The sequence below is a fragment of the Cinclus cinclus genome, chromosome 11 (genome assembly GCF_963662255.1).
Source record: "Cinclus cinclus chromosome 11, bCinCin1.1, whole genome shotgun sequence".
NCBI lineage: Eukaryota > Metazoa > Chordata > Aves > Passeriformes > Cinclidae > Cinclus > Cinclus cinclus.
In genome coordinates this window covers 21,295,109-21,316,541 of record NC_085056.1, presented here as the reverse complement: position 1 = coordinate 21,316,541, position 21,433 = coordinate 21,295,109, and the positions used below count along the sequence as shown (strand labels likewise).

Genomic DNA, 21,433 nt, shown 5'->3' with positions numbered 1-21,433 from the left:
GTGACAGTCCCCCACAGCTCAACCCACCGTGTCTAGAAGAACTGAACAACTTCTCACAACTTTCTAGGAAGGTCTCCAAGAAAAGCTGGGGGGACAGAGAGCCCAAGGAAAGAAACTGTGTCTAACATCTGGCTGCTGCTCAGAGAAGCCAAGAGCAGGGCACATGTTTTCCCTCTGTGCATGATCACGCTTCATGGTTAATAAATTTACCATTTCCAACGCAGTCCTCTTCCACATCTTCAGTGTAGAATCTCTCAGGTGTGGAGCCCCTGCCTTTCAAAAAGAACGCTCCGTGCTCATCCTCCAGGTGTAACATAAACTGAGAAAAGGGAACAGAGAGCACAGTGATACTGGTGTGAGTACAGGATGGCACAGGGACTGACACCGCAGTGCTGCTGGTCCCGCAGGGGAACCCAGCACCTCTCCCACTACAAACAGCCCTTAGCACAACAGTTAAGTCAAACCAGCCAGGAAGAAAGGCTGTTCAGAGGCATTTGGATAGAACTAACACAGAACCAAACGGGACAGAAAGTAATGAGCAGAATGTAATTAAACTACAACTAAGTTTACTTGAAATGTAGTAAACTAGGATCAAATGAAATCTAATGGAACTGGGAAATCACACATCACCGTGAGAAGAAAAGGTGATGAGAAATAGGGGAAAATACTCCACCACCACTCCACCTGTGTTTAACTTAAAGAAGAAAGACTGGATGGAAAATTCCCAAGAACTCCCTTCTTGGATGTCAGTCACTTGCTTAAAATTAATTTCTCACACCTCTTCTTAGGTGTGCCATGTTTTCTGGGACCCTTCCCCTGTGCCAAAGGCATTTGTTCCCAAATCAGACCATTCCTTGAGCAGGTTCTCACCTTGACAGGTACGATGCCATTGTTATGGATGACCAGGGGGAGCATCTCTGTATCCCCCACCCGGAGTCTCTTGAAGCGCAGCACAGCATTTCCCCTCTTGCTGCGAGCACTTGGGCACACGACTGTCACCTGTGGCTCATGCCCCTTCCCACTGATGGTGAAGGTCAGGGTTTGGGGCTTAATTTGCACAGAGCTGCAGGAGAGGCACAGAAACAATTTCAGCTGGCACTAACCCATTTCTCTCTGGGCAAGGGAAGCAGCAAGCGCCACCCACAATGTTTTTCCCTGCCTGGTGCCCCTGTACCCCACAACACAGCCCCCCACCAGCCTCTTCCCAATCCATGCAGGGCCATTCACAAGAGGAATCTGCTCCAAAGAGCCAGAGCCTTCCACAATAACAGTTATAATTTCACTTAATTGAATCATGCAGTACAGCAGGTAAATAATGAGGCACTAGATGAGATATGGCAAATCCCCTGGCTGCAGGGAGATGAGACATCTGCAACAAGCAAAAGCACAGCAGGGAAGCAGTACAAAAGCAAGGAGGCAAAAGTAAATCATCACCATCAATAAAGATAATTTCCAAGAACAGTAAAAAAGCAATTTTGTATTAGGAATGAGACTTCTCTTGTTCCAATTCAGCCACTAAAGGCTTGAGGAAGGACCGGTCAAAGCCCCACTAGAGAGGTCCCAGGGCAGAGGAACTGGGCTCCTCTTTCAAACCAGCTCCAACCACTCATATAAAACAGCTTAATGAATGTCAGGGAATCACAGAGGATCACTTAATTTTACAGAAACAAACAGGAAATTTTGACTGCTGACAGGCTGGCACCAAACTGCTTCATCTTAGCCTTTGTCCTTGGATACCCAGAGCTCAGCTGCAGCACATCTCAGTAACTTCCAGTTGGCTACCTAATATTTCTGTGTCTTCATAGTTCCTCCTCCAGGCTAAACCATCAGCCTCATTTTTCTGCTCTTTCTAACAGCTACTGCCTCCCAGATCAACTCATGCCAAGTACTCTGCCTAAGGCTACTGAAAGCATTAGAGCTAACAAGAGATCTGTGCCTTCCCAGTGGAGAGGCAGTTTTCAGTGAGGCCACCCCCAGTATTCCACTGGCAATTTACCTTTTTGGGATGACAAGGGAAGCCTTGAAAATACAGCTGTAGTTCTGCTCCTCCAGTGGGGTGAAGGTCACCGTAGCAATGGCATTGGATGAGCCAGGAATGGACATCATGTCAGGATACAACTTGAAAATGTTATTGATAGGGCTTTTTTCCTTGGGGAAACCCAGAGAGAAAAGTTAGGAGAAGGCACCTTTCAACATGACATGGTTGTATTCGTACATGCATTACTGAGAACAGCCCCAGACAGTGTGTCATCCTTCCTGCTTCCCGAGGCAGGCTCCCTCTCTCCCAGGGAATGCTGACTTTGTGCTAAAGCATTGTGTGTTTTGAGTGCTGGCAGCTGCCCCAGCATATATGGAAGGTGGGTGCTGCAAGGAAAAACCCTGCAAATAACCTAGAACTGGCCTTCAAAGAGAAGGAAAAGCCAGGGAGCCCGAGGAAATGCTCTGCTTTGAGCCCTGGCATGTCAGTTCATAACAGCCCCTCTCTGAGTGTGCTTCCCACTGAAGACCCAGAGGTGTGAGCCAAAACCTTGCCTGGGACATGCAAAATTCAACAACACATTCAACTGTTCCCTGGCTCTGCTGCTCTCCCTTGCAGTTTAACCTGCACTAAGCTAGACTAGTCTGGGCCACAGGAAACAATCCATCTGGAGAACAAAACAAACTCTCACAAGGCCTTTAGAGGGCAGCCACCACTTTGGTCTCTTGATCTTACCTTTCCAGGCAGGGGTTTGATGGAGAGGACCACGTCCCATGGCAGACCACTTGTATTGTAGATGCTGAAATGAGCTTCAGCCTCTTGCCCAACCAGAACCTTGGTGAAGACGAATTTGTTCTCTTCTCTGACAAACAGACCCGTGCCTTTGACTGACCGCAGCTTGCAGCTGAGGTTGGTGCTGCTGCAGATCGGGTACTCCTCGAAGGTTAACGTGACATCCTCAACAAGTGCTGTGGACAGACAAGAGGAATGAGCGTGGAAAAGCCTCCCTGATGAATTTATCTGCACCCTGCTGGCCTCTCAGAAGGCTTGATGAGCCCCTTCTGCCGACGTGACTGCTAAACCCAGGTTTGGGTGAGGGAGCTGGCTGTGAGGATGGAGCTCAGTCATCCTCAGTCTTAGAGAGCAGTGCTTTCCTTTTATCCGTCCATGCATCCCTCTCAGCCTGAGAGGGATGAGTCCACTGGTAGACTTGAAGAGGGCTGGAACCTCTTCAAGGATTTTAAGGTGGGACACCAGGGCTAGTGTGCCTAATCTAGCAGCAAGTTGAGGTACTGATCAGCAGCAGGTGTGACCAAGGGAACCTGTGGACAGGACGTACCTGGGAGGCAGGACTCGGCAATCAGGGTAAAGGGAATGCCCAGGGGATTGTCCTTGGGGTCTCTGCCTGTAATGTCAATGTAGAGCTGCCCCTCACATGTCCCCTCCTGCCCTGCGAGGCATTCCACTGTGATCTTCTGCTGGCCCCATGGAGCGACAGAGCCGGAGCAGGGGGACACCGTGAACATGCCAAGACTGAGGTAACCCTGCAGAAAAAGTTCCAAGAGAGGCTGATGGCTAATAGCTGTGCCCTGAGCACCCCAACAAAGAATATGTCCTGCCTTGGCCTCCAGCTGGGGCCAAGTACCCAGTCCCAGGGCAGGGAAGGATGAATCCATGGCCCAAAGGCAGCTCCAGGCTGAGACCAACAAGCCAAGAGGAGCTGCAAGCATGTCACAAGTGACAGAGAGAAAGGAGTTTGTGTGTACAGAATGAAGGTGGTAGCTGTGATCCTTCAACCTCCAGAGGTAACACAGGACAGTAGAAATGGCTGTGAGAAATGATGGGAGAGAGGTAAGGGACTGGGAAGAAGAAAAAGCAATGTGTTCTGAGCTCTGTGGACTGGGAGTTTAGTGGGGGATGTTTTTGCTTCTGTGGTGTTCACACACCTATGCTGGCTAGCAGCTGTCAAACACAGGACCTGCTCCCCTCTCTTGACCCCACAGCTCCAGGTCTGAGCCAGAGTACAGGACTGTCAGTGGGACTGAGCACATCCAGGACTCCATCCTGAAGACTACATCCCACCCTGTGGTGATCAGCCCCCAGCCTGGGCACAGCAGCATGTTCTCACATCCCCTGCAGCAGCACTGCTGGGGAGCAGGAGTCACCCACCTGTGTCAAGGAGCTTGATTTCAGCTTTGTTCCTGATGGAGAGGATTCCTCTTGCTTTGAGCTGAGGAAGGAGAAAGCAGAGGTGTCTGTCATGCTGAGCTCCCCTGCCTTTCTCTGAGGTCAAAGCTGGCTTTCCTCCCCACAGAGGAAAGCCTTCCTGCTGCTGATGGCTCCCAGAGAGCAGCCTGCAGCACCCAGTGCTCGACAGAGCAGCTCTACCACCAGCTTCATAGTACACATGGGGACACCAAGGTGATGTTTTGCTCCCTCTCCCCAAGCCAGGGATGCAGATGGATGATAGCCCAGGTCTCCTGGCTGCCTGCCACATACCAGCCATGGGGTGGTGCCTCCTCAGACAGGAAGGGTGGTGCAGGGCTTCTCATACCTTTTGCTTGCCAATGCAGATGCATCCTCGGGTGCTTGGAGGATGTGGAATTTGAAGTTGAGCATGCCTCTGTTCTCCAGCACAACAGTCTGGGTCTTCTTGGTGCCCTTGAGCATGGCCCCAAAGTTGATGGGTGAGGCAGGCTCAATACTGTACTTGCTGTACACAGCTTTTGCCGACACCCTCACTGGGATGGTGGCAACAGTCTGGCTTCCTTCCCCTGAGCTGGCATCTGTCACCTGTGTGCACAGGAAGGGGTGGTAAACAAAGCCAAGAGGCCAGCTTGCTCTACCCCAGTCGCCAGCCTCCACCCCAGGCCTCCATCAATTTACCCTCCCTGTTTAAGCACCTCCTCCAGAGTCAGATTCTCAGCTCCACTTAGGAAGCCTCCCAATGGTTTTGAAAGACTTTGTGTATGTAGGAGAGAGGATTCTCCAGTTAAAGCCTTCCTTCCTTTAGATACCTATCCTGTTGATGCTCCCAAAACACCGTGTGATAACAGAGCCTGGCCCAGGGGGCTCACCTGGCAGTACAGGATGGGTTTGTTCTTGAGGAGCATTTCCCTTGTGGGGTGGAAGACCATCTCAACATTCACACCAGGCTGGGAGGCAATCAGCATGCCCGACTGAGGCTCAATAGTGAAGTGGGATGCCAAATCTTGCATCCTGGGACCTGCATTCTTCAGCACAAAACTGAAGGGGAGAAAGGGAAGGAATGGAGATCTCTGCAGTTAAAAGTATACATCCCACCAGCACAGCCAGGACTTTGTATAGGACCAGGGAAAAAAAAGAAAAGGGAGAGTCCAACTCTGCTCAGGGAATCCTGGATCTTGACAGAGAGTGCAGGCAATCATGAGATTACTGCAAGAACCCTTGACACCAAAATTTTTCATTCACTTCTTTACAGAGCCTCAGAAAGAGAAAGGAGGTGACCATCAAAGAAAGGCAATGAATCTCAGCATTTCAGTGGCTGACATTTCTGGGACTCTCCTTTGGGTTCCTCCTGGGCTGTGGAGAACTGCTGGATTCTCTGGTATAATAGTTGAGATTAGAGAGCCCTAGTTTGATATTTACCAAGAGGTAGCCAGCATTGAAACACGTTCTAGCCATTGACAGAGGCAGAAGGCAGGCCTGGCGACCCCAGGAAAGGCTCACTACCAGGCAGCTGGACTCACCAGTACTCAATGTTGTACATCCCTTTGTTCTTTAGACTCAGGACTTTCTTCACATTTTCCAGGACATTAATGGTTCCAAATTCCAAGCTTCCATCTGGACCTGCAGAAAACCCGCAGAACAAGGTCAAACACGGTATTTGTGAACTGCTGCAGAATACACCAGGTCACAAGCTACATGGAGGTCTTGGCACAAAACCCTTTTCAGCAAGTTTCTGTTCTTGAAAGTGTTTTCAGCTACTTGTCTACCCGTTCTCTTCTTACTCAAAATATCTGCAAGCTTAGTAGCTAAGCCTTAGGAGCTTGGCTTCCATTTCCTCACTTCCAAGCACAAATCCAATTACTTTATATGCTGTGCTGAGCCTGTGGCAGTTGCCAACTGCCTGTTCACATCTCTGTGGTTTCAAAGCCCCCAAATCCAATCAGCACGTGAAGCTGTACACTTGAAAGGTCAGAGAGGAGGGACTTAAGGCTGTCAGTGCCCTGATGAGGTTTTATTACACACAGCTTGCAGGGTATGTGCTTTATGTATCCATCCCATCCCATCCCATCCCATCCCATCCCATCCCATCCCATCCCATCCCATCCCATCCCATCCCATCCCATCCCATCCCAAATGCTTTGGTCTCCCACCTCCCAAGGCAGTGCAGTGCACCTGGACTGCTTTCTTTGGGAGGCATCCACTGACCTTCAGGCATGTCGATGCTCAGAGAAACATCACAGACTTCTGCAGAGATCTCAATGTCTTCAGCCTGAACAATCCCCAGGACGTTTCCTGTATCTGAAACCTGAAGCAGCAAGAAACAAACATTGTTCAGATGATTCTTTTAGTAGACAGCCTGTAAGTCCTTGTCTCTGCTGGCTGCTTCCTCTGTGGTCTCCCTGGCTTCACAAATGTTGGTGGACTCCCATGCTTTGTTCACCTGCTGCAGTGGGATTCTGCTGCAGAAAAAAGCCCTATCAGTCTGTGCTCCTACAGCAGGGAATGCTGCTGCCAGAGCATCCTTGAGAGGCACAGGGATGTAAGAACAACCACAAGAACTGTGAGGTGTCTCAGAGCAGATGGCATTGACATGCCTCTCCAATCACCCTGCACCCTCTCTGAAACTCAGCCCCTAAACCACGGGGAACAAAATCCCAGCGGGAGTGTTTGTTGCACTATGCAAGAGGTTCAGACAAAGTCCAGGAGGAATGCAGAGATAACACTGCAGTCTGTACAACCAAACAACAGCCTTCAACCACTCACAGGGACAAAGTGGTTGTGGTACAGGCTCAGGATGCAGTGTCTGGTTATCTGGGGGGATGTGGATGCACTGCACGTCCTGGCAAACGCTGTGTAGAGGCAGAGGTTGGGGTCACAGCACCCTTGAATCTGTCAGGTGCAGCTCTTCCTGAGTCCACCCCTAAGAGCACACAGCTGCAGGGCAGGGCCCAGTCCCTCTCACCTCTAGTCGCAGGGTCTTCTCAATGCTGCCAATCTGCTCGGCCTTGAAATTCAGGGTCACATCAAACTCTGAGCGGGGATCAATGATGCCGTTATCTTGTGACAAGGAGAAGGCCTCAACAAGGTCATCCAGCCCAGTGAGCTTCCAGGCCATGGGCAGTAGGGTGTTGTTTTTCAGGACCAAGGTCCTGCTGTCAGTCCTGCAGAGACAGGAAGGCACTTGGCATTATCTGCTGGACAGTCACACCAGCCTCACCACTTAATGCAACTTGCAGCAGCTCCATCCATGCCCGGGAAACCAGGTCAAACATTTTCTCTTTGTCACAAGTCCTGGAGTGCTTGTGGGAGGACTGACCTGTGCAGAAGCAGCTTGTCAAAAGACAGCTCCAGGGGGCTGACCTCCAGCATCACGTGCACCCCATGGCAGCACAGGCTGAAAACCACTGGGTCTGGGTTCTTCTCAATGCAGCAGATGAGTTTGTCTTCCAGGAAGCCAGGGGAAGTGGGGTATGCCCAAATGGTCAGCTCCTACACCCGGCCCCACAGAAAGAAATAGAAAGAGCACTGTGTGTGAGCAGGAGGAGCAGCTCCTGGGCACTTGTACAGTGCCAGCTCTACCTGCCCTCCTCCTACCTGCTTCTCCTTTGGTTTGAGTGTCATGCTGGGAGGGTCCAAAAGAAATGTCTCTGCTTTCCCATCATTCTCAAAGGAGAACTGGACCTCTGCATCCACAGGGGAGTTGTTGAGGATGGTTATATTCTCTGAGTTGCCGGGACAGTTCCGGGCCTTGTACCTGTCCACAAAAGGGGAAAAGGCTGCAGAGGAGACTGTTGCCTTTGCCACACGTCGAGGAGAGCTCCATGTGCACCCAAAGAAGCGGTGCTGGAAGACCCAGTTCTAACAAACAAGTGAGGGAAATGGATCCCAGTCAGGGGCATGGACGTGTGCTCATCCTTGCCTTACTTTGATGCCTTCCCCTGGACTTGGTGCCTCCAACCCAGAAGCCTGATGATGCTCAGGCCACTTCAAGAGTTTTTAATACAATATAAATTCAAAGGTGCCTAGAAAAACAACAGTACACCAGGCACATGGGTTCTTTCCCCTTCATGGGGTGCCTTCCCTGCAGGGTATAAAGAAAGAAAACTCCTTCTTTAAACTCCTTTCTTTTGTAAAAAAGCTTTAGTTAGTCTCTTTCATAAAAGTCATGAAATTGCTTTGGATTTCATGCGTTAGCTCAGCATCTGAGAAGGAAATTTAAAGCACCAATTCCCAAGAGGAATGCAAATAGATAACAAGCGACCCTTCTCTCAGGTGTGGAGATTACTTTGGAGTGAAAGGGTTAAAGAGGCAAAGAGAAATCCCAGATTATCCATCAACCTGGCTAACAACTGTCTTTTATTTTTTTTAACTATCGGGATTTCATTTCCTTGCATTGCCAAAATAGACCTAGCCCTCCAGAGCTCCCATGGAGACAAGAACTTGATGTTAAATATTCTTAAAATTAAAAAAAAAATGACAGTAAAAGTAGAAATACACAATAGCTTCAATGACAGCGTGTTTAGGCAGACTTTACCTAGCAGTGAGGATGCAATGTCATCACAGGAAAATGTACATGATGCTGTACATTCCCCCTGACACCCATTGGCAGGTGAACCATAAATCTTATTATTAATTACAGATTAATGAAAGGTTCACAAAACCATCTACAGAAGAATTGCTCAATCAGGCTACCTGCAGAGCTCAAAGCACCTCTAAAACCACCATACAGTTCATTCCCTACAGGGTGAAGCTGAGATGTGGAGGGGGACAGAAGTTGCCCCCCAAGTCTCCTTTGGTCTGGAAGCAGCATGCGGCTCTGGCCACCAAGGCGGCCACCAAGACACCCACCGGGTAGGCAGAGCAGCTCCTCCAAGGCCCATTTGCCTCTTATCTGCTCAAGTTCACACATCTGTGGTCCTTCAATCCCATGTGTCTCCCAGGACTCTGCTGGGGACTGCCCTGGATTGTGCCAGCAGGACAGCATGTCTCTCCAAGCATGTCCAGGAAAGAACAAGGCCCAGCAGGGAGCACATACCACTCTCTTGATTTCCCACACAGCAGAGGTCCAAAGTGGAATTGCTTTGTGCTCTCAACATATTCCTTGAAGATGATTTCATCTGCCTCCATGGTCTCCCTCCACTGTGGAAACACCAGCCTGGGCAGAGAAAGTGGGGAAGAAGGAACTATGAGATGCTCCAAGTAGGAAATGTAGTCAGAAAGCCATAACCCTTCCTGGTGGCTGAGGCACCATCTGCCTTCCCAGCTCCCAGCACAGGAAGAGATGCTGGGTGACCTCAAGCAGCACCACCTGCCCAGGCCAGAAGCACCAAGGGGCAGCCCTGGCTGTGAGTTCAGGGGGCAGCAGTGTGGGAGGCTGCCAAGGGCCAGCCTTACCGCGGGTTCTGGCTGATGCTGGGGTACACGCCCGTGCCACTGCAGGGCAGCTCGTACTGGCGCTTTGTCTCCACGAGCTCAAACCTCAGCGTGTGCTCAAACTTCCCTGGCCTTTTGGTGGAGAAGTGGACCTTCAGTTCCACCTCACCGTGGCCAGGCACTATCCATCGGTACCGTTTCAGCCTGGCAATTAAAGAGGAGGCTTCAGACATTGCTAAGGAGCAAATGAAACAAGGAGGGTGCACTGGCCATCCCGTGGAGGCACTGGCACAGGGTCACTGTGGAGCTGGGGATGACGGACCTTGTTTGGCAAGAGGACCAAGAAGCAGAGGCATCACCTCTTCCCATGTGGCTCACCTGTGGAATTCTGTGGGGGTTGAGGCTCTTTTCAGCACACTTTTGGATCTGGTTGCAGAGGAATCCTGGGGACTTTCTGTTCTGTGTGTGGAGATCTGGTTCTCCTTTGGAGAGTTGTCTCTGCTGGCTGCTTTATGTGTCTTTGGTTGGCCCTCGGCAGAACTGCCCTTGGCATCTGGGGCCTTGGCCTAAGGGGAGAGAGAAAAGGGAGGGACAGGTGAGCCCTAAGACATCCCCATCCTGGAAAGCAAAGCGGGAGTTTCTCAACCAATGGAAGAGAGAATAAATAAACAAATAAGTCCACCTGCCCAGGGTCTTGGTCTTCCTTACTGGTGTTTGTTTTACCTAGGACACCCCTTCTCACTTCAGGACCCTGTTCTCAAAGGAAGTTGACAGTTTTAGGTGGTTTTTTTCCCTCTTGTCTTACAGAACTGCTCTGTCTCCCGCAGAGCTGTCGCTTTTGTCCCATCCCTGACAGAAAGGAGACCTGCAGACATGGGGCCCCATCACATCTTCACTACCTCTCCACAGTGATCCTTCTCCATCCAACCTGTCCCCCATGCCCCCATCTAGCCTGGTCCCTGCCCTGGCACCTTCAGTGCCAGCACCACTGGAGCACCCACCCGATTGTCTTCCATAGCAGCACCTTCCGGTGCAACAATGGTGAAGGGCTTCACACACTCTGCAGAACCCAACCACTCCTCTGGGTAGTTGACTACGGAGAAGACAGCAGCAGGGGGCAGGGGAGGCCCTTCGGGATGCAGTCCCAGATGTCTCAGCATCTAAAACAGAAGAGAAAATCCTGCTTATACTTCTGTTGCCTTCATCCTCACAGCTCCTTCTTTCAAGGCACTGATCTTTTGGCAATGGGGTTTTTGATTTATCTGAAGTATACAAGTGCTTTGTTATGCCCAGTGGGGTGAGCAGGCTCCAGAGCAGAGGCAAGAGCTACAAGCAGGACTGGGACAGAAACCTCTCCCAAGTGACTCAGCTGAAGAAAACAATGACCATGAGCTGCCCTGTCCTGGGACCATTTCTAATGATTTCCAGGCTGGGAAACTCTGAACAGATGGGATACTTGTACACAGAGCACTCCCACTTTCTGCCCACTGAGGGATGGATGGTGATAACCTCCCCATCCACACAGATGCTACAGAGTCATTGTGGAACATCATCAGGTGCCTGGACAAGGCTCTGTGCCATTATCACCTGGGGGGACACAATACTCCAGGATCCAAGACCACAGCAAGCTCAAAATCTGAGCCTTGCAAGGTTTTACCTTATCTTTTGTTGGCAGCCTCCCATCCCTCAGGATCTCCCTAATCATGGCCTTTGGATCTGTGACCTGGATGTCCAAGCACCACACCCCGACATGCTCATCTCTGACAGTCCCTTCTGCAACTTCGCTTCGTGTCTCCAGATGAGATGACTGAAGACTCCTTTGGCCTCCACATTTTTGTTCAGGCTTCTTCTCCACCTTCTCCTGAGGCTTTATGGTCTTGTGAAGCTTGTTTTCAGCTGAAGGCTGGGATGTGTTTCCATTCTGGATCACAGGTAACTGTACAGAACCCTGAATCCTGTCACAGGAGGAGAAAACCTTGTCCTGCTGCGATGACTCATAGATCTGAAACCTCTTCTCCATCTCAGCAGAGTACTCTGGGATTTCAGTTTCCAACTTCTCTGGGGCTTTGGTTTCCCTCTTCTTTGGGGCTTTGGCTTCGTCCTTCTTTGTGGCTTTCGGTCTCCCCTTCTCTGTGATTATGGTACCCTCCTTCTCTAGAATGTTGATTTCCTTCCTCTCTGGTGTTTTGCTTTCCTTCCTCTCTCGCTGTTTGCTTTCCTTCCTCTCTGGGGGCTTGCTTTTCTTCTTCTCTGGGGATTTCCTTAATTTCTTCCATGTTTTTGCAGGCTGCTTCCCCAAGGAGAAATCCTTCTTTTCCTTCTTCCGCTTCTCTTCCTCCTTCCGCTTCTCTTCCTCCTCTAAGGCTTTTGCCTCCTCCTCAAGCTTTTGAGCCAGCCGCTTCAGCTCCCTTCAGCAAACAAAATAGAAAACATCTCTGAGAGTCACCACCACAAACCTGCGCTCATCTCTGAGAGTCACCACCACAAACCTGGGCTCACTAGTCCTGGCTGGCCCTGCACTTTACTGCTTGACCCTGAGGCCAGGCAGAAGCACAATCTTCCTCCACCCACACAAATTGGGAACATCCCAAGTGAGGGGAATGGTGGAAGAGGCCCTCCAGCACCAGCCAAACCTAAGCTTTGCCATCGTAAGGTCTCGACTGTGCAACCTCCCTCTTAAGGCACACCCAGACAACCCCATCACACTGCAAAGGCTGATCCACCAGCTCTCTGCACTGATGACTGAAAACGCCCTTCATCTCTTGACTTCCCAGTTTAAACCAGATCACAAATTGCTAACATCTGCTTATCCCTCCTACAATTCTAACTCAATTCATTCACCCCACTTCTCCCTGGGCATAGCCTGCTCCTTAATGACAATAATCCTATCAGTCACACAGCAAAGGCTGCAGGAACTCCTCTCCTGCAAGACATGCTCTTGTCAGCCAGATTTCCTGCTGGAACCCAGCTGTAACCAAGGCAAACTGGTGCTATCTGCCATGGAAACTATTTGAAGCAGCCTCGTCCGTCTCCTCCCCATGAAACCAACTTCAGCCTGAGCTGAAAAAAGTCCTGATGCACAGGCTTCCTTTAAGCAGCCTCCTCTCCCAGCTCCACACTTTTCCTGTGTGATCTGAGCTGAGCTACCTTGCTGGAGCAGAGCTTCTCCTGGGTTTGCCTACTGCTGCAGCTGCAGGGGAGCCTAAAGGACATGAGCTTTTATGGATGGTGTCCCACCATAAGGAGAACCCTGGCAGATCAGCATTGCAAGGACCTCATCTGTGGCAAGACCAGCACCAAGGGTTTGTCTGGGCCCCACACCTACCCATACCACAATCCCACTGTATGGGTGAAGAAGAGGGATGATGAAGAAGGTGTAAATCAACATCATAAAGACACTTCTACAGGTAGTGCCAAGGCAAACCCAGAGCCCAGCTCCCTGCAGGCAGCATCTAAACTGGGAGAGCTCACCACTAAAATAGAGAAGATGTTTTATCTCAGCAGAAGAAGATCCTTCCTCTCTTGGGAGCCAGGGAGCTAAGAGTGGCCGTCCTGTGTTGCTGCTGGCCTTTGCTATCAAACACCTCTGAGCTCAGAGTCCTTGGAGCAGGGAAACCCTGCAGGGACACTACCCTGAGCAGTAACCCATGGAAGGCTTACTCACCTCTCTCTCTGTATACACTTCCTTTCTGGTATTATTTTGTCCACTAGAGCTTTCTTCTCAGGAAGGGCATCATCCTCATCCTCATCCATTTGCAAGACATATTCTGTGCTCCTCTGAATAGGTTTTTTCCTCTGCCATTCTTTAGCACAAACCAGAGGAGAAACCATGAGTGACCAGAAGCAGAGCTGAGTGCTCTGGGTCAGCCGCAAGGATTCACAGCTTTTCCCAACCCAGCCTATCATACCAGCAGATGCTGGGGAGCTCATATCCCTGCTCCAAAAATCAGACAATCACCCAAATTATGGCTGGGCAGTGAGCTCCTGTGCTTTGCCTGGCTTAAGCGCACCAAGGCTGAGGACAGTCTTTTGTCACTGAGCTACAGCAGCTTGCACTCGTGCCCACGCTTTAATGTTAAGAGATTTGGGTGAGTCTTAAAACCTCAGATCTCCTGCAACTCTGAGATGAGTGCTGGTTACACTGAGGTCGAAGGTAGAAACATTAATAAAAACATTTCTTACAAGCTCTGGCTGCAAACCCAGATGCACAGAGATAAGGTTGAGGGCTTGAGAGAGAAGCTTTGAGAGGGACAGATATATCTCACCTTCCTTCTCTCTTTCAGCTTCCTCCTTGGCTTTCCAGGAAGCATAATCCTGATGCAGGTTCACCATGTAGATATGATGACGATTGTTGACAGCTTTGAATACACAGAGCAGAGAAGATTCCAGGCTGCTTGTGAAGAGGCTCTGCAAGCCATCAAAGACCACTCCCTTGGAGCAGTCTTCATGCTGAGAATAAAGGGAAGAGCAAGTCAGCCATTGCACGCAGGGGGCTCACAGCTGGACAGTTAAGAGATGTCACAGGGCACCAGCTATCCTTGTTCCAAGGGCATTAGCTAAGAACGGCTTGGATGTGTCCTTAGGCTCTGCCAACTAGGGGCATCTGCAGCTTCCCCCAAGGTTCCCTGCACACAGTCCAGGATCCTCCAGCAGCACGTACAGACCTCCTCCTCCTCTCCAAGTCATACCCCTCTGCCTGTCTCTCCAGAGCAGGAACGTCTCCTTTTCCCCCACCCCACACACCTTCAGCCTCTCACAGAGGATGTCCACCAACAGGTCCTCGGGCAGCACACAGCTCAAGCAGTTCAGATCTTCCCCATGACTGCTGATGATGTTCAGCTGCTGTGGTGCAGGAGCAGCGGAATCTGTGAACTGTAATGTGGAGCATTGTTAGGAAAATAAACCACGGTGGAAAGCCCTGAACAATTCCCACTGCTGGGCTCGGAGCTGGGGGTTCACACTAGTGGAGAGTAGAACAACCCTGCAGTGCAGGCTGGAGCTCCAGGTGAAGGGCCCATCTCTTGGCCAGCAGGGACCTGAGTCTGCAAGCCCCCAGTGCAGCCTCCCAGCACTTTGCTTACTGCCTGCAGCCAATACTTGCCAGTAAACCATTGAGAACCAGTGGAGTTTGTTGCGGTGCATATTTGTTTCATTCAGTTCATTGTTAAAGTTGTCATAATGGCTTGTTCTTACTTTTCCGTGTCGTTTTCTGTGTTTTCCCCAAGTTGGTTTATCCCTAAGTTCTACCCGCCCCTGAAACTACCTTGTTTGACATTCCCCACCCCTTGTTCCCAAACCTTCCCTGTCATTCTGAGAATACCCTGGGCCAATCCCTTGTTGCTCTGCCCCCCTGGAAATCCCCTAATACTCGATGCCCCATTGGCCCCATTGGCCCCATTGGCCCATGTCACCCTTTCTCCCTCCCCCCCGGCTTCCCTCATTGGTTTGTACTTTGTTAGACCCTGCCATTCACTCGTCCCCTAAGAATTCCTTATTGGTTGATCGTTTGTACCCACCCCCCCAGTGGGTACAAATCCCGGGCACAGCAGTGCTTGGGGCTCTATTGCTCCTGCTCCCTTCAGGCCTAATAAGCCTTTTGTTGGAACCTCAGCAGCTGAGAGCCTTCCCTTTTCTCCTTTGCCTGACCTCTGATGCTATTATACCGTTTGAGCAAGTGGCACATAAGGTTCTGCCTGCAGTAAACCCACACTGAGGCAGTTCCCCGCACCTTTTGTGGTGCCAGTGTTTCTCTTGAGCTAGCCCGGACTCCAGTAGCCGTGTCAGAGTTGTCTGCCAGAGCACATTCTCAGCCCAAGTCATCCCCAGCCTGCCAGCTGGGCTTGGCACTATGGACCCACATAAGAGCCCCCGCCCATCTCAAAGACAATGCAAAGGTCCCAGGGCAGGTCATGTTTACCTTGGTGTCCTTTTTGTTGGGTTTGCTGGCTGGCTTCCTCTTCTTTATTGCTGGAGGGTTCTTGCCTTTGGAACTCTTCTTCTTCATGTTGTTTTTTCCCCCAGAGGCTTGTTTATTCTTGGTCTGAGCAGTAAGCAGAGGCTTTTTACCTGCACAAGGGACAGATGGTTCAGGAGGGCTTTGAGAAACAATTAGGCACCTTTCCCCACAGTGGGCATAACCCTGGGCCCTTGAAGGAATGTGGCACTTTTTCCCCAGTCTGTTGGGCACTGGCAGCACTGTTTCCCAGAAGCAGCTCCTTCCCTCCTTATCCTAACAGCATGATAAAATATGCCATCCCATATTTGATTTTAAAGCCAGCACTATGTCCCTCCTAACAACTGTGCGTGCAAGTGACACTGCTTGCATAGCAGTTGCCCTGCAGATGAAAGCCAAAGACTGGTCCTCCATGACTGTTTTTCCATACACGGCACCCATCCTGCATTCTCATGTGGAGACCTGCAGCCCTACCCTACTTGTATCATCTGTCTCCACTGAAATGAAATCCTCCTTGTGGGAAAACCCCAGCTGGAAGCCAGACTTTTCTTCCTTCCACCAGCCCCCAACCCAGCCAGGTTCAAAACCAAGCGATGCAAAACTTCCCCCTGTACCAAGCCAGGTCTGCCTCACCCTGCAGAGCTCAGGGTACACACTTCCCAGTCAGTTTCATTAAAGTCTTTAGTTTCACATGGAGAACAGCCCAGCATTCATGAGCTGTGTTCCCTGACAATGGGCATAGGTAAATCTCTGGAGAAAAGAGCTCATCTGTAGCATGTCTCATTGGAAATTCCTCTGGGAGGTTGCCCTTCCCTTCCTCTCCTTTGCAAGGTTAAACCCACAGTCAGTCCTCTTGTGCTTAATGAGCCACTTCAGAAGGCTTTTTCCTTGTTAGAGTGGGCAGCAGTTCTGCCTGCTGCCCATGGAGAGCAAGCTTGATTCAGCTTTGAGGGAATATAAAATATTTGGGAAAGAGACAGAAGTGCTTCACCACCCGCAGAAAAATGAACATGTGCCAAGAACGGCAGCAAAGGGGAAAGGGGGCTATGAAAGAACCCCTGACTGAGCCCTTATAAATGGTTTCTTTCTTTCTTTATTTTTTTTTATTTTTTTTTTAATTTTTTTTATTTAAGACGAGCTACAGATGCATTTCACTCACATTCCCGGACAGTCATGGTGGGTTTTTCAAGCACTGGCTCTGGGTCCAGCATTTCTCCTTACCAGCATCATCTTGGTTTTCGCCTCTCAGCTCCATGGCAGCCTTGGTGCAAAGCTCCTGGGCGCGGCGCCCTGCTTGGCTCTGATCATTGGCAATGGCCTCTTTCACCATGGTGTCAATGGACAAGTGAGCAGTGCCATAATAGTGACACAGGGCTGCCACTATCTCTGTCTTTCCTGAGAGAGAGGAGGACTGCTTGGTGACACTTGCATACGAGGAATTACAGGGACAGGCCTTGGAAGAACCTCAAACAAGATTTCGAAGTAAAAAGGACAGTGGGAAAGCAAGTGTCCCTCTGGGGAGGCCATGAGGGAGGCAGCTGGAGTGTGGGTACAAGCTCTGAATTCTAGAGCCAAGAGGATCATCTCCACCTCCTGTTCAGCTGAGGACTTTGCCTTAAGCACCATGGTCCACCAGGATGTGTTCCTCCTGCCTGCCCCTCTCCCTGCAGCCCAGGGCTGCAGCTCACATACCTGACCGGGGTGGCCCATGGACAATAACAACAATCCCTCTGTCCTGCTGTGCTTCATGCCTCTCTGAAGATGGGTCGATGCCCAGGTGGCGCATGACAGCCTGAGAGATAGGGCTCCCAGTCACTTCCACCATGGGCTCAGGAGAGGGTGTGACAGCCCCATGATATGCTGCAGTGCAAAACCAGGGGGAAAAGTCAGCCTCCCGCCCTCCTTTGATCCTCATCATCCTCCCCATCTCCTCAGATCCCACGAAAGGAGACTTGGTGAAAGCAACATGAGCTTGTTCTTTTGTTGCTAGGAAGGTGCAAATATAAAAGAGCCAGGGATATTAGACCTGGTCCTACTGGCTGAAGAACTCATCCAATCCTAGTCTTTGTGGCTAAGGGACACAAGGGAATATCCTGATTTTATCCCCAGTCTATAGCAGCAGAGAGGAGCTTCCTTGGGTGACATTCAGGGTAGAGAGAGGATGCCCCAGCCCTTCACCCAAGAGTTCCTCCACCAAGCTGGGGAACAGGCAGCTGCTAAAAGCATGGGCTTTCCCTGGAGAACAAGGTGACAGACAGTTCAGGGTGTATGGGCTGGACTCCCTGCTGTGGCCACAATCAAGACAGACATGGCCAAACCCTCACTGTTTTTCTGACCTGGTGCTGCCTTGTCTATGGCCTCGGCCTCAGCCTCAGCCTCTGCCATGGCCTTGAGCTCTGCCTGTTGAGCCTTCAGCCTCTTCTGTGCTTCACAGTCCTCCAGTGCCTCTGGGGGCAGCATCCCACCCACGGTGCATGGAGGCATTAGAAAGTTCTTTTGGTACTCAGACCCCGCTGCCATCCACAGGATCTGTGCAGGTAGGGAAGAGAAACCATACACAACGTTCCTTTTCTCGCCTCTCTTCACACACACTCAACAAACCCATTTTCTGTCTCCTCCCATCCTCCCAACAACACAAACTAGTTAAGTCCTCCCACAGCACATCAGCAGACTTGGCTTTACTCTGGGGATTGCCTCCATCTCCCTGGCACAAGCCTGGGAATGCTGGAGTGCTGTGAAGCTTGGGCAGCATATACATGGGGACCACACCTGCCTTCTCACCTTCTCTTCCTCAAAGTACTGCTCATCAAAATCCAGTGAGTAAAACTCAACAGGGAAGCTGCATGGGTTCTTCACCACCACTGTGGCGTCCACCCCATCGCTGTCCACCAGCACCCATCCCATCTTGAGTGCTGGGGGGCTAAACTCCAACCGTGGCTCTAGACCCTGTCCTGAGAGGTGCAGCTTTAAGTGATTGCTGCTTCCACAAACGTTAAGCTTCAGCTCATTCTTGTAAGACCTCTGAAAAGAGAAAAGTGCAGAAAACTCATCCATGGAGTCCCGGGTGACAGGACCCCAAATACAACGCTTGCCCCAAGGTCAGGGTGTTACCAGTCCCTCCAAGGTGAATGGAAACCAGGTATTTACTTATGCTAGATACTACAGCCTCTGTGTCCTGGGTCTGAGTAACTGGGATGAATCCTGGTGTGCATTCTAACTGCGTGTTTGGGTATCAGATGGAAGTACAATGGACTGTCAGGCGTTTTCACCTAGTCATGCAGCAGTGCAGTGCTCATGAGAAGGGCCCTCGGGGTTACAGTGTCCAGACACAGTCCTGGCACTGCCAAGTCAGGCAAACACCAGCTCCAGGAGAGAAGCAAATGAGCTCTCACTGGCTAGAAATAAGGGTCATCTTCTCTGCTTAGTGTTTGGCTCTGGTCATAGCCAGACATAAGATGGTTACATCTCTCGAGCAATTAAAGACCCCTGGGACTGTTAGCAGGCACAGAAGCACTTGTGTCCATACTGGTACACACTGTCAGTTTCCAAGAGCCAGCAGCCACAGGCAAACTGCTCTTGGGAATACTCCATCCTTTAAGTTGAATCCCCAGCTGCATAGGAATGAGCAGGCAGGCCAGAGCCCTGGCTACTGCTGGCAGCACACCAGTACAGGTGATTGTCCTGCCGTGCCCAGGAAGGTGTCTGGTGACTGTTTTGTCTGTCAGTTCTGCAGCAGGACGAGCCTAGACTGGCCATTCCAGGACTGTCCTCTGCAAGTGTGGAGCTGCAAAGACAGCCAGGCAAGAGGGAAGCACAAGGGGAGTTGGGCACACCCCCCTCCTTGTGCCAGGAGGCAGCCACAGAGCCCTGATGCTCTCTCTCTGTGCAAGCTCCCTGTGGGCATTTCGAAGCACATCTCGCAGGAGTACTCTTGGGGTGAACTGAGCCATGCTGAGAACGGAGCTTGCAGAAAGCTCCCTGTGAAGGCACAGCTCATACCTCTGCACCAGGCCCTCATTTCCAGATAGCCCTGACAGGCCTCCTGGGCTGACACCTGCCAATCTCACCTCCTGCTTGGGTGTAAACTGGATTTGTAAGTTCTGCCACCTTCCTGGATTGAGGGTTCCTTTGGAGGGCGTCACTTCAAAGGGACAGGGCTCATCCTCCAGCACCTGCTGCTTCTGACACATGGCTGGTGTAATGCGTTTGCGTTGATTGTCCTGGGCACAGAAACCAATTGTGTGAGGTCTCCTCAGTGTGTGAGGACAGAGCCTCAGTTCTTGTAGTGCTCTGAGACACTGATGATACTGTGCTCAGAGTACCCACAGCCAAACCAAGTGTGGCCCCCATAGCCTGGAGCTGCAGCAAAAACCTGTGAACTGGGCAGGCAGATAGGGAACAACTGTCCTGAGAGAAGGAATGGGTGAAGATGGCAGAGAAGCAAAGCATCAGATAATGGAACAGGTCCAGGCAAAACAGTCTTGATCTAGACCCTCAGAAGCATCCTCAGACACACTGTAGATCCAAGTGGTCAGGCAGCCACAAGAGCAGAAAAGGCAAGAGACACAAAGAAAACCCAACCAAGAAGTTACATGTTCGACGTCGCCTGTGCTTTACCTTCCTGACAGGCTTGATGGCAGTAATGAACCACTTGCAGGGTACATGGAACCAGTTGTAGAGCTGGACTGTCTCAATCTGGCACTGCCCAACGAGGGTATCAGAGAACTGCAGTGTGTTCTTGGAGAGGTTGAGCCACCCTTCCAACACAGTGGCATGGAGGTGGATGTTATACGTGGGGCCTTTTGCCACCTGGAGAAGGACAGAGAAGTCAACGGAGGGTGCAGGTGACATCTGCTGCTGCACCCAGCCTGCTGCGTGCCCCAAGAGCTCTGGTACCTCTATGGGCAGCAGCACATCCACGTCACCCCGTTGCCGGTGGGTGCTTTCAAAGCACACCTCAAACATTATGTTGTGTCTGTGAGGCAGACCCTGCATCTGGTCCAGATTCACTCTGAAACCTTGAACAGATGAAAACAAAGCAGCTGAGATACACAAGAAACACAAAATGTGTCATAAGCACGTTAAGGTCTTACAGGTGTCCTGACTGAAAGGTCAGGGAAAAACCCCATGCCATGGTGTGACCTGTCAAAAAAGAGTGCACCTGAACACCCCTCAGACACAGTGAGCCCTTGTGTGATGGAAGCACAGTCCTGCCTCAAGGCCTCTTTTGGAAGCCTCTTTTGATCCACCAGAGGATGACACAGGCTGTTTCCTCAATAAAGGCTGAATACAAGTGCTGTGACAGTGTGGACTCCAACCAAAGCACTTCCAAAACACAGCAGAGTCTGCTGGTTTGCAAAACAAGCCCACTGAGTGCCCAGAGAGACTTGATGCTTGTGAGAGCCAAGGGCAGAAGATGCTGAGAGGTGATCAGGGTGATGAGCCCTTCTGGCCTCTGCACTGAAGCATTAGGGCAGTCACAGACAGCCCAGGTCCCCTGAGCATGGCTGGCCAGGGGAATTCTGCCTCTAAAGCTCCCAGCAGGGGCACTGAGAAGAAAAAGTTCAAAAACCTCACCAAGTTCAGTGGCTTAAGCTAATCTGTCTGAGACACCTCCTTCAAGCCCACAGGAAGTGTCTCCAGCACTGCTTACCTGTGTCCTGCAGGGCAGATACATCGACCTGGAAGGACACTGGGATCTGCCCAGGGTTGGTGATCACCAGGGTGCGTCTCTTAGTGTAACCCTTACGTACAGTGCCCATGTCCAGCACATATTCGGGCAGCTCAACTCTGCAAGGAGGAATAAGGACAGTCCTTAAACCACAGCCTGGCTGCATGTCCAAGTGGATGGGGGATACAAATAAAGTGGCTAGTTCTTTATTCTCTGCTGTAAAAACTCAGCTCAAGCCCATGAAATCCAT

General features: G+C 50.9%; 1 protein-coding gene across 1 annotated transcript in view; it reads right to left on the bottom strand.

Annotated features, from left to right (window-relative positions):
• LOC134048157 (hydrocephalus-inducing protein homolog) overlaps window positions 1-21,433 on the bottom strand; it is a 74,944-nt gene that overhangs the window by 5,831 nt on the left and 47,680 nt on the right. The window contains exons 31-61 of the mRNA XM_062499757.1: window positions 21,166-21,302; window positions 20,409-20,530; window positions 20,130-20,321; window positions 19,580-19,732; window positions 18,294-18,533; window positions 17,849-18,041; window positions 17,205-17,372; window positions 16,734-16,976; window positions 15,477-15,625; window positions 14,303-14,401; window positions 13,825-14,008; window positions 13,224-13,362; window positions 11,931-11,967; window positions 11,217-11,495; window positions 10,561-10,719; window positions 9,938-10,125; window positions 9,581-9,763; window positions 9,222-9,341; window positions 7,781-7,940; window positions 7,503-7,675; window positions 7,149-7,347; window positions 6,392-6,491; window positions 5,707-5,806; window positions 5,056-5,224; window positions 4,533-4,771; window positions 4,148-4,208; window positions 3,318-3,522; window positions 2,714-2,946; window positions 1,997-2,148; window positions 871-1,063; window positions 211-319 (exon numbers count right to left, since the gene is read on the bottom strand). Coding sequence (XP_062355741.1) covers window positions 211-319; window positions 871-1,063; window positions 1,997-2,148; window positions 2,714-2,946; window positions 3,318-3,522; window positions 4,148-4,208; window positions 4,533-4,771; window positions 5,056-5,224; window positions 5,707-5,806; window positions 6,392-6,491; window positions 7,149-7,347; window positions 7,503-7,675; window positions 7,781-7,940; window positions 9,222-9,341; window positions 9,581-9,763; window positions 9,938-10,125; window positions 10,561-10,719; window positions 11,217-11,495; window positions 11,931-11,967; window positions 13,224-13,362; window positions 13,825-14,008; window positions 14,303-14,401; window positions 15,477-15,625; window positions 16,734-16,976; window positions 17,205-17,372; window positions 17,849-18,041; window positions 18,294-18,533; window positions 19,580-19,732; window positions 20,130-20,321; window positions 20,409-20,530; window positions 21,166-21,302 — 5,078 coding nt within the window. The remainder of the gene's footprint in view (window positions 1-210; window positions 320-870; window positions 1,064-1,996; window positions 2,149-2,713; window positions 2,947-3,317; window positions 3,523-4,147; window positions 4,209-4,532; window positions 4,772-5,055; window positions 5,225-5,706; window positions 5,807-6,391; window positions 6,492-7,148; window positions 7,348-7,502; window positions 7,676-7,780; window positions 7,941-9,221; window positions 9,342-9,580; window positions 9,764-9,937; window positions 10,126-10,560; window positions 10,720-11,216; window positions 11,496-11,930; window positions 11,968-13,223; window positions 13,363-13,824; window positions 14,009-14,302; window positions 14,402-15,476; window positions 15,626-16,733; window positions 16,977-17,204; window positions 17,373-17,848; window positions 18,042-18,293; window positions 18,534-19,579; window positions 19,733-20,129; window positions 20,322-20,408; window positions 20,531-21,165; window positions 21,303-21,433) is intronic.